The 11333-nt window shown below is 32.7% G+C and overlaps 1 protein-coding gene across 1 annotated transcript in view; it reads right to left on the bottom strand.

Annotated features, from left to right (window-relative positions):
* Window positions 1–10599, bottom strand: part of LOC129228554 (DNA ligase 3-like) — a 285727-nt gene extending 275128 nt beyond the window's left edge. The window contains exons 1-4 of the mRNA XM_054863237.1: window positions 10490–10599; window positions 9867–10055; window positions 6709–6777; window positions 52–186 (exon numbers count right to left, since the gene is read on the bottom strand). Of these exons, the coding sequence (XP_054719212.1) occupies window positions 52–186; window positions 6709–6777; window positions 9867–10055; window positions 10490–10586 (490 nt within the window). The 5' untranslated portion in view covers window positions 10587–10599. The remainder of the gene's footprint in view (window positions 1–51; window positions 187–6708; window positions 6778–9866; window positions 10056–10489) is intronic.
* Between the last annotated feature and the right edge of the window lie 734 nt (window positions 10600–11333).

An 11333-nucleotide genomic window follows, 5' to 3' on the forward strand; every position in this document is an offset into this window, starting at 1 on the left:
ATCATTCAAGCAGTCATTAGCAGTTGGTGATAATATTAATATGATACTTACTGCCATCTGAACCTTTAGAAAAGAAATTTGAGATAATTTCTGTTTTCTTTGTATAACTGGGTTCTCCTTCAAGTTGCGAGCACAGTTTTCGAAACTCTCTTAATGAATTATCTTTTGAATCAGTAGCTGAATCATCTGTAAGAGAGAAAGACGAAAATGTGTAATCAAAGCAACAATCATATTTTTTAAAAATATATAAAATAAATGTAAGCAAAAGGTGCAACGTATAATAGATGTTTAAATGCACAAAAAATAGAAATTAACACACATCTTTTATAGATGAGAAACTTATTGGTTTACAAAAATATTAAATACAAAACTCATAACAATAAATACTTCATGTCTAAATTATGCTTAGTGTTCACAAACATAGAAACAGATACATCAGCTTAGAATAAATCATATTAAAAATAATGTTCTATCAACTGGTCGATGTTATAAGAAGCAAATTAAAAAAAAAAAAAAAAAAACTTTTAGAGACAAAATAGAAACGTGATTAACCAAAGTTGTCAAGACAGGAGTCCTTTCAGCTAATCAAAAACATTGGATAAAAGAGAGGATTGAAAACATGGTCATTGGGAGACCACAGAAATTTTAACAGTGGATTTTACACACATTTATATAACAATGTACGTAAAAAAATTGCTAAATCTGGTGCTTTTACATACTACTTTAGTTATGAACACTAAATTTTCTCAACAAATGCTACAGTAATCAGAAAATGCAATGTAAATTTAATTTGACATATTATATATCCTTATGTACTTGAAGCCTATGTTGATCTTGAGGACATGTTTATCTTTAATAAATATGGCATTGGGCAACAATGTAGCAGACTTGATTGTGTTTTTATAATACAATGAATTTTTCACATGCATATAACTAAAAAACATAACTAAAAAAAAAAAAAAAAAAAAACTTTGTCTTACGATGTTACAAATTTACATTTAATTATTTACAATTTTACCAAACATTCATATTGGGTATGGAAAAAAAACAAAGAACTGGTTGTAATTTATGGATTACTTGGTGTCTACAGAAGAACTTGCTTCCTCTGGTGACCCTAAACTGATAGTTTATTTAGTAAAAATAAAGAAATAAATAAAATAAAATCAACTTCAAGGTTTTGGATAAAAGAGGTTCTATTGCACTTACACTACAAAGATCAAGTTCATTGTTGTCAATTATATCTAAGATCGTGAGGGGAAATATCTGTACCTCAGAGCCAGAGTGACGTAAGTCCAAAAATTGCGATTTTTCATTAATTAGCGCATTGTATGTCGAAGAAATTTCTGCATCGAGTCAAGTGAACGTAAGTGTAAAAAAGAAATCCTTTTCAAATTTTTACCAGGGTTAAAGAGCGCCTGTCCCCTCCTTTGCGTGCTTCAGAAAAAAGTTTTTCGTCTCTGCTGTAAAATTATCATACTGTGACTTATGTCCTTTTGGCTTGGAGGTACAGAAAAAAAATTATTTTAGAATTTGCAAAAAAACGTGCCAATTACTTCTTTTTCCCTCAAGTTTTCAAGGGACACTAAGACATGAATAAAAGTGAGATTTTGATAAAAAGCACTACAAAAATTTAAAAATAATAATTCAGAAATCATAAAAAGTAAGGGGGGGGGATGAGCATCTTTATGAGTGAAGAAGAAATCTAATTAAGAGCAAAGAAGATTTAGTGCGTCTCCTGTAAAACCAGGATAAAATTTAAACTGCGCAAACTTAAATAAATTCTAAAAAAATTTCTGCAAAAACTGTTGTACTTCTCCTAAGTCTTATATTGTGGCCAACAGCAAAAATGTTAATTTGAAAGCGAGTAGAGAACTACTATTAGAATTTTCATTTATATTTACCCTTTCACTGGCATGATTAATTTGGGAGAACCTCAAAATTGGTGATCAAAACTTTGTCGTTTCGCCAAAAAATATCGAAATTTGTTTAAAAAATATCATGACTCTAGGCAAACTTTGAAAATTCTCTGTGAATGGTATTATCTAGGTATCCACAGATTATCTAGGTATCCACTAAACAATTCAAAAAACTGTTTCTTCCCCTACAAATGTATTTTATGCATTGAAAATCAAAAATACTTCGGAATTTTTTTTTTTTAAATAGAAAAACTCAAGTTGTTAAATCTCAATGTAGTATGCATCTTTTCTTCCATTTTACACTTGCATTATAGCAGTCTTTGTTCCTAGAAATATGGCGGGGGTCATTTTTACCCTCTGAGCGGAAATATGCATACATGTTATACATTTGTAAAACTAGTTTAAACTAAACATATTTGTTATAAATACACTTTATTCAAAGGATGCAGAGACTTTAAAGGTATATAATGAAGCCCATTAAAAAAAAAAAAAAAAAAACCCTTAAAATAACCAGCGGTGTTTCAGCTGCATTTCAGAAACTAGCCACTAATGCTTCCTTTTACATACAAAAATATAATGAATGCTTCAAGTTCTTGCAATGATATGTTCTAAGAGCCATTTTTGCGTTTCTGCTCTGTTTCAGCATCAGTAAATGTGCATTTGCACTTTTATTCTCAAAGGGGACAAAATGACACCTGCTCACACTTAAGAGGCATAAGCCTTTAGTTAGGGGTCTGAAAAAAAAATAAAAACAAATTTTTTTGAAAACTTTATATTACTACACAGCACAATGATTTAGGAAAAGTCAAGGAAAGATTAAGTTTTTTATGAAAATACAGAGGAGCAGTCAGCATAAAAAGTTTGCTTGGGGTCAAAATGACTCCTTCCATAATTCTAGGGTTAATCCAGGGGCATAAACAGAGGGGGCCGAGCTACATTCCAGATAGGAAGTAGTGAGGATTCAAGTGTCAAGGTCTCTAAACAATTCAAAAAACTGTTTCTTAGAATAACAGTCATATAAAAGAAAGAAAAAAAAAACTCAGGACAACTGTAAACAAGGAGAAAAAGGGTGAATACACAACTAAATGTGTTCACAGCCAACTATTCCTCTTCTTTGTCGTTTATTGTGTGAAATTCCGAAAAAAATTAAGACTGCATCTTTGAATTCAGTTTTGAGATAAACAATGAGTAGCAAATTATGTGGTATGAGAACATCACAAGAGCAAGGAGCTCACCTGAAATATTCCAGGGGGAGCCAGATTCCCTAGCTTCTTCTGTCCTGTATTTAAGCCCTGGTAAGTTAGTTTTTTTCATGGAATTGATCACTGCCATAAGCTGCAATATTTTCATACACTGCACTCCTTCAATATGAATGTTATGTCTTGAAAAAGATCAGGGCTATGTCTCTAGTTGGTACACAATGAAATTTGGAGGCCTGCATCCAACAGTGCAAGAAGCCTGACCATTTGCGGACGACTACAAGTAAAGCTAAAAGCTTACAAAAAAAAAAAAAAATTACAGAGGGGGAGAGGACCCTACAAACTGTGTGATCTCATGATACTTGATGTGTTTCATGATCAGTTTCTCAATGCCCCTGCAGCTATCTCTGTATGACAGAGATTAACACAAATTTTAAATGTATTTTCTAACTTTTTATGTTAACATCACTTTAAATATTACTATGGGGGGCTAAGGGAACAGGGGCGGCAAGTAGGGGGGGGCAAGAGGGGGCGGTCGCACCCCCAAATTTTTTGAGCAGAATGATAGAAAATGGGTGAATTTAATTTATGTAAGTCGGAAATCAATGTTCATTAAAGGAAATCACGCTGGTTCTCAGCAACTATTTGAAGAAACTTGACACATTCTCAGACTAGAAAAAGTGTTTTTCGTTATTTGGATGATGTCTTAGAAATTCATGAAGTATTTTCGGCTTTTTCAGAACATAGAAAACTGATAGAGAACCTTGGTTAAATTTAACTAAAGAAGACATTTCCTCATATAGGCTAAGTATTTCATACTTGTGTGCCCAGTGTAACGATGGTATGTTTAATATGAGAGGCCCGTGCAAAGTGGTGTGGCAGCATGGTTTTCACAAAAAAATTCCTTGATATTTTACATTCATTTTTACACTCATTTTTTAAGTGTATATTTATTTAATGAATGTTCATCACTTTTTTTTTGCTAGAAACAAGTTTCAGCTGCTCAATGCATTATTTGCTTTCATAGAAACTTCTTAAAAATGCATGTGATTATTGAATATTTAAAAACATATCGACAAATACCTTTTATGGGGCTCTATAATTATGCAACCTCGAAGTGACACAAGATGGTCTTCAAGAGTTAAAACTATAAAATTATTTCTCTATCTTCAAGGCAGTGATTTGACGACTGGAAGAATTATTGCCATACGATTCTTTCAATGATGAAAAAGCTCATGCCCTTTAGCATGTATGACTTCGTTTGAATTTGTATTCAATTTGTTTGTATTGAGGAAAGTTTTTGAAAAATGCTTTACTCTATCAAAATATCTTCAATCCTCTACCCTTAATTTTGGGACTATCCAAGCCACAGTTCAATCTACAATTGATCTGTGCACCATACTGCAATAGTTCAATCAACAATTGAAACTGAAAATAGATTTTACATAGATGTATATTTCAATCAATCGTGAAACTTGTCGAAAAAATTCTGTATGGTTGGCTTTATATTATCTGGATTGTATTTTGAAAAATAAAAATAAAATGTTTCAATTATGAGTAAAATTTTTAGCATGAGGCAAGAAAAATTACAAGCAATATACCAACAGACCGCTTATTATATCAAGAGACTGCAGTTTTGTCCTTGTTATGGACTCATCAGTCTGGAATAGTGAACAACAGAGCTGGAGGCAGATGACATCTCATTGAAGCTGAGAGCGCCGACGAGACTAGAGTTTTCAATGATGAAAAATTTTGAAGTTGCCTGGGTGATTTTGAAGAGTAAAAGTATAAAAAGTGTTTTCATACATAACTTGGGTACTTCAATTATGTTTTAACTATTCCAATCAACTTAGCTAGTAGGATTTTTTTGTGTCTCAAGAGGTTAGATAATTATTTTTGAAGCACAATAGGGAAAAAAAACTTTTCTTCTTAGCTCTAATGGCAAAACAGCACCACACTGGGCACTGATAGATTAGTAACACGATTCCTTGCTCTTCCGAATTCCAAAAATCACACATTAAAACTTTTCCAAAGTGTATAAAAACTTTAGTATCAAGACATTTTGTATGATAACTTATTAGAAAAAGAATCAAAATTTTAATGGTTTCTAAACACTAATTTTTATTCATATCAAATCGCTTTTATGACCAATTCCTGTTAGCTAATGTGTGTTCGGTACAGCAGTGTGGTAATGCATATTTAAGAAAATTGACCCCCCAAATGAAATGCTGAAATGCCGCCCCTGTAAGGGAATATACTCAATGCTAAAGCAAAAACAGCAAAAAGAATAAAAAAAAAAAAACATTTTTAAAACATGGGGGGGGGGGGGAGAGCAATTAACATACCCACCTCTCAAATGTTGTAATCTTATCTATAAGCATCCTACCTATTTCTCGTGATACTATTGCACAAAGAGAAAATGTAATAAAAAATAAATAATAGAAATTATAACACACCGAAATGAAAAAAAACTGTAATTTGAATTCCGAAATTTTGAATTCAAATTATGTTTTTCGCAATCACGAGTGGCGACAATACTCTACTGGTTAGAGTTATTGTTTCTAGAAATGGCTCCCCCCGCCCAAGCATGTCCCTCCTCCTGGGTGGTTATGTGTGTATAGTTGTATGTGTAGGCTTACGTGTGTGCACGTAGGCGTGTGTATGTGTGTAAAGGCGTGCGCACGTAGGCGACTGTGTATGAACATGCGTGTGTAGGACATGGACAGCAAAAGTGGATTCCGGGGGACAGTGGTCAGGACCAGTCGTGCCGCACGCCGGTGGACGGTGGTGCTGCAGGCCTGGTCCAAGCTGAAAAAGGAACCGGAACATCAAGGACTGTCAAGTGAGAACAATAAGCAATCGTGATTGCTCAACAGCAAAAATTAAGACCAGAAATGGCCATAAATATGCATGACGACAAGGGCGTGCATGGGAGGGGGGGGGGGGAATGGACACCATTTTTTTCCGGGCCCAAGCCTGAAGGGGGACCAATATTTTAAAAACTAGGCGTGAAATATTGAGTTAAACAATATGGGGGGAGGGGGGCAGAAAAGTCATTTGTGATGGGCCCCAAAATTTCTGTGCACACCCATGCGTGTCGATATATACTAGAAAGACTGATGTGAAGAAACTTATAAAGAAAAAAACTGTGATTCTTAAACCCTCTTGTATTATTCAGTAAGTTACCGCCCTATAGCCAGGGCTAAGGCAGAAATACATGAAATACACCACCAGCTCAGTCATTCCAGCCGAGGACTGCAGTTTCGTGCTTATTAGCACTCATCAGCCCGGCATAGGAAAGTGACTGAGCTGGAGGCAGAAAAGCTCTTAAGGAAGCCAAGAGGTAGTCCTAAGACCTAATTAGCAGTCCTCGGCTGGAATTGACTGAGCTGGTGGTGTATTTCATGTTCCTCTTGTATTAATCTTTTACTCCAAGTCCAAATATTTTTTGTACCTAAATTTGGATTTCATAACATAATTTTTTTTTTTAGCGAAAAATTATGGAGAAATAAAAAAAAGATTACTGCTTTTGTATATCTCTTACCAGACATCTTTGCTGCTTTGTTTTCATTTGATTGTTTTGGAGCCGGAACATCCTGTTTTTTCTGTCTTCTTTGGGGTTTTCTTTGGAGTTTTCTTTGCAGATGAACCAGTGGAAAATTCTGAAATAATTTAAAAGTATTGTATTTCCAATAAACACAAATAGTAAAATATAAAAGTAAAATTTGATCAATGTCTTGGATTAAATGTAATTTTAAAAATATATAATAGAATCTTAATATTTTTGACGAAGCAGATTGCTTGGTTTAAAACATTTCGGAAAGATAAGAAAAAGGGTTCAGCATTCCATAAGACATAGGTATTTTTTTCCTAATTTAGCTAGAAGTATTAATTTACAGTGTGGGCATAAAAGAATATCCTGGCTTTAAAAATTTATGTTTCATAAACTATCACACTTACCACTATAAATTATAAATAAAAATAAAGATATAAATTTAAAGTTTTTTTGAATGCACGTTATTACTTAAACATGCACCTTCTGCAATGTTGGATTGGCTGTGTAGGTGATGATTTACCCCTTAATGCATTGGCTAGCTAGATCACCAGACCTATCCCTTTGTGATTTGTTCTTATGGGTTTTGTCAAAAAACGTGTTTATACACCACCATTGCCTACAACATTGCAATAACTGAAAGAACGTATATGTGAAATTCATTACGAAAAATTGACAGTGAAACACTCCAAAATGTATGGAACGAACTAGAATACAGGTTAGATGCGTGTTGCATTACGCAAGGCCCATGTATTGAACATTTGTTAGTGAAAAGAAATTTGGAATGTTTATCTTTATTTTTATGTATCATTTATAATCTGAAATGTAATGTTTATGAAACATAAATTTTTAAAACTGGGATAATCTTTTACACTAACCCTGCATAAATAACACAAACATACAAAGATAAAAATTCTAAATGCTTCAGTTAATGCTAAAATCAAAATAAAAGTATTAATTAGCTTTTTTTTAAAAAAAAGCTGTTACATTTAAAGCAATTTAAAATTTTAATGCTATCGACTTATTTAATAAGCTCCATGCATCATATAATTTACTAAGAATTTTCAGTTTAAGAAAGAAAATAGTTTTTGCCACAATATAATTATCAGACTCAAATACTAACAGAAAATAAAATCAAGCAAGCTTAGATTCTTCTTTTATCATGGTTTATCATATATATATGCATTATAGGAGAGTGAGAAAAAAAAAAAAAACTTAACGCTATTTTTTTGAAAAAAAACTTTTATCCAGTTCAAGTTAAAATAGCTGCTTCTGAGAACAGATTGCATCATCTGGAGAATGAACCTCATTCAGAGATGGTATTTTTCTAATGGAATTTTTTTTTAATAGTATGTTTTACTGTCTAAAGTTAATAACAAAAATGTCTGGTTAAGTTAAATAAATCTAATCAGCCTAAGTTGCAGTCTTATCACCCTCATAATCATTTCTGTTACATTAAATATTTTCTTCTAATGGATACAGTACAACCTTTTTTATTTGGACTAACTGGGACCAAAAGCTTTCCAAATATCCGAATAAACAATAATCCAAATAATCTCGGTAAGATGAATAATAAGCAGAACAAGCTGTTAAATGAGTATACTTATAACAGCGAAAAACAAGTTTTTTAACCAAACTAGAGGATTGTTTCCGCAAACAATTTATCTCCCCCTCCCTCCCATTTATACTTCACTGCAGTGGTGTCGAACTGTCACTCCATGTACACTGCGATGATTGTAAGATTACTATGATTAATTGCACCATCTGTGCAGGAGTTATAGATTTAATAAAAATGAAAAGTTAATGTTTGGTAGACTTTATAGTTCAGGTAAATGATTTGAAAGTAACCTTTATGTGAATATGAAACTTTCTTAAAAGTCTACAAATTTAATCCAGAGAACTCAGGGTTGACAAGTTTCTGCCGAGGCGGTTAAAACCACTGGTAGAAACCGGTTAAAACCGGCATGACAAAAACCACTTTCTGCCACTTTGCAGCAGAAACTGGCAAAAACTCACAAAATGAAAAATTAATTCCTGATTACAACAGAAAATGCATGGAAAAAATAATTAATTGTTAACCACAGTACTGTAATTTTTATTACAAAATTATCACAATTCAAAATCAAATGTTACATTGCTTGGACCCTGCAGTTGCCTCTTAGAAAAGGTGGTTTCAAAAAACTAAACAGGTTCTCAATTTACTACGCACAAATGAGAAGTTTTAGAATATTCCTAAAACAGAAGAGCTAGCAGACAATGCATCAAGGAGCAAGCAATAATCGTGAAACTTTCATCTACTGTATAACTGGTCCACCATGTAGTAACTGGGATTGTAGTAAAAATTTGACTGGAAAAATAAGTTTTGAGAAATGGGGCCAATTTGTATTGCAAAGCTGTGACATTAGGTACAAATTTAGGCAAGTAAAATTCTGGCACTTTCTTCTTGAAGCACATGACATGATAATTTAATCACAAACAATTTAGAGAAAGCATATAAGTGAGCAAATTACAATCAGTAATGCCTATTTAATTCTGTATGTGACTCCTCTTTCCTAAGCACTCCTGTATGATTTTTTTTATCCTTTGTTAAACTAATCCAAATATTACGAGCCTCTGTAATTGGAAAGTTCCCTTTCTGAACTAAATCAAGGGCACAAGCATGGGATTTTATTTTTTTAAATGATGAAATAATGTTTAATTTTTTAGTTTACTTAAACAAATATCACTTACTAATTACTTGAGGTATTAACAACATTTATAAGTTTTTGCCAGCCGGTTTTTACTGGTTATAACCAGTTTCTGCCACTGGCACGGCAAAAAATAGTTTCTGCTGGCAGACAGCCAACCCTGAGAGAACCTGACAAACAAGGTTCAACTGCATATCTTTCCTCAGCAAAGTTAAGCATGGAAATATTAGTCCTTGTGAGCAGATCAAGTCAGCCAAGTGGGGTGCATGCCATCCATGCAAAAAAAAAAAAAAAAACACAAAATATACACATATAACTCTTAAATTGTTTCTTTTTTTTCTGGACTAAAGTCAGAAGGCTCTGTGAGTCCTAAAAACCTGTTCGTTCCACACTTAATATTGTTTTAGAAAAAGTTTGGTTTAAGAAAAAAAAAATGGTTTTGATAATAGAGAATTATCCCCCCCCCCCCCAACCTCACTCAGCCAGATATTTCTTATTTATTATGGCAAACCTGTTAGGCACTTGAGTATTTCTTCTTTATGTTCATCACCAAGCTCATCGTAACCTTCAATGTCATCTGTATCATCAATCTTTTTCGTGGTTGCTCTAGCTCTGGAAAGCTTCTCGAAGATGCATCTAACATGAAACCACTGCTTCATGTCACCACCGCTCTCAGTGAATGGATTAGGAAGAATTTTAGCTAAATTAATAACAATAAAAAACATGTAATTAACTTTAGACAAGCATGTAAACTCTGAAACAAAGATTCAGTACAATAAGACAACTGTCTGATTTTAAAATACTTCAAAATTTCTATTTTTTTTTCTATATTTAGAAAAATAAATATTCAATCCCATTTTAATTTCCAATTTATAGCTTGAGTAATACCATCGTAACAAAGTTTACATTACAGTATAACAAACAAAAATTATGGCCCCTTGAAGTTTGTTGTAGAGAAGAGATTTAATTGTTAAAAAATTATCTAAGTAGAGGATGATATTTTTTTGTCAAATTCTATCTAAAAACTTTTAAATATGGAAATCTCTCTACAAGCGAAAAACTTTCATTAATACAAAGCAGCGAAAAAAAAGTTAAATACTAAATGTGAACTATGAAAAACATATCTATAATTACCTATTCGCACTAGTCCTTTTTCAATTTTTACTTTGCACTCTTTGCAGCCAGCAGTACCTCGCTTAGCTACATCGACACAATATCGATTAGTAGCCATTACGGAGATAAAATAGATCCAGTAAATTTATTACAATATTTAATGAATATCAATTCTGAAAAAGAAGGATTTGATTGAAAACATGAATTGAGTGAATTTAACATATCATTAAAAGAATACAGTTGGACGCTCCTTAAAACAACCACTGTACCTCTGAGGCTTGTTTTAACAACTCTGTGGCTCGTCATAACAACCCTTGTCGCTCGTTGTAACAACCCCTGTCCCTATTTATAACAACCCCTGCCGTTATAACAAACCCTGTCTTCAAAACAAAATAGTAAGTCGATGTATTGTTGAGAGGTCGTTATAACGTATTGCATATAATTCACTCATTTCTTAAAATGCAGGAGAGGTCCTTATAATGTATTGCATATTATTCACCAATTTTTTAAATGCACGAGAGGTCATTATGAGAGGCAAGTGGTTGTTATGAGAGGTCGTTATGCATATTATTCACTCATTTTTTAAAAAATGCATGAATAATTTCTCATAGTTATGCATTGTTTTTAATCAAAAACAAGAAACTAGCAAAGTAACTTGTAAAAATTTTTGTTAGTTTCTTTCTCATTTTAAAGACTTTATGCTGCAATTATGGTAGAAGAGTTCTTTTTCTTTGACTTTTTCAAAAAATATAACTTGTGATTTTTCTGTGCGGTGTTCATCAGTTCTTTGACCCAATACCAACAGAAAATTCTTTTCAATGGAAATATTTTACTTTTAGAAACACAAAATGTTAAGTATTAGTCT

The sequence above is a fragment of the Uloborus diversus genome, chromosome 8 (assembly GCF_026930045.1).
Source record: "Uloborus diversus isolate 005 chromosome 8, Udiv.v.3.1, whole genome shotgun sequence".
Classification (NCBI taxonomy): domain Eukaryota; kingdom Metazoa; phylum Arthropoda; class Arachnida; order Araneae; family Uloboridae; genus Uloborus; species Uloborus diversus.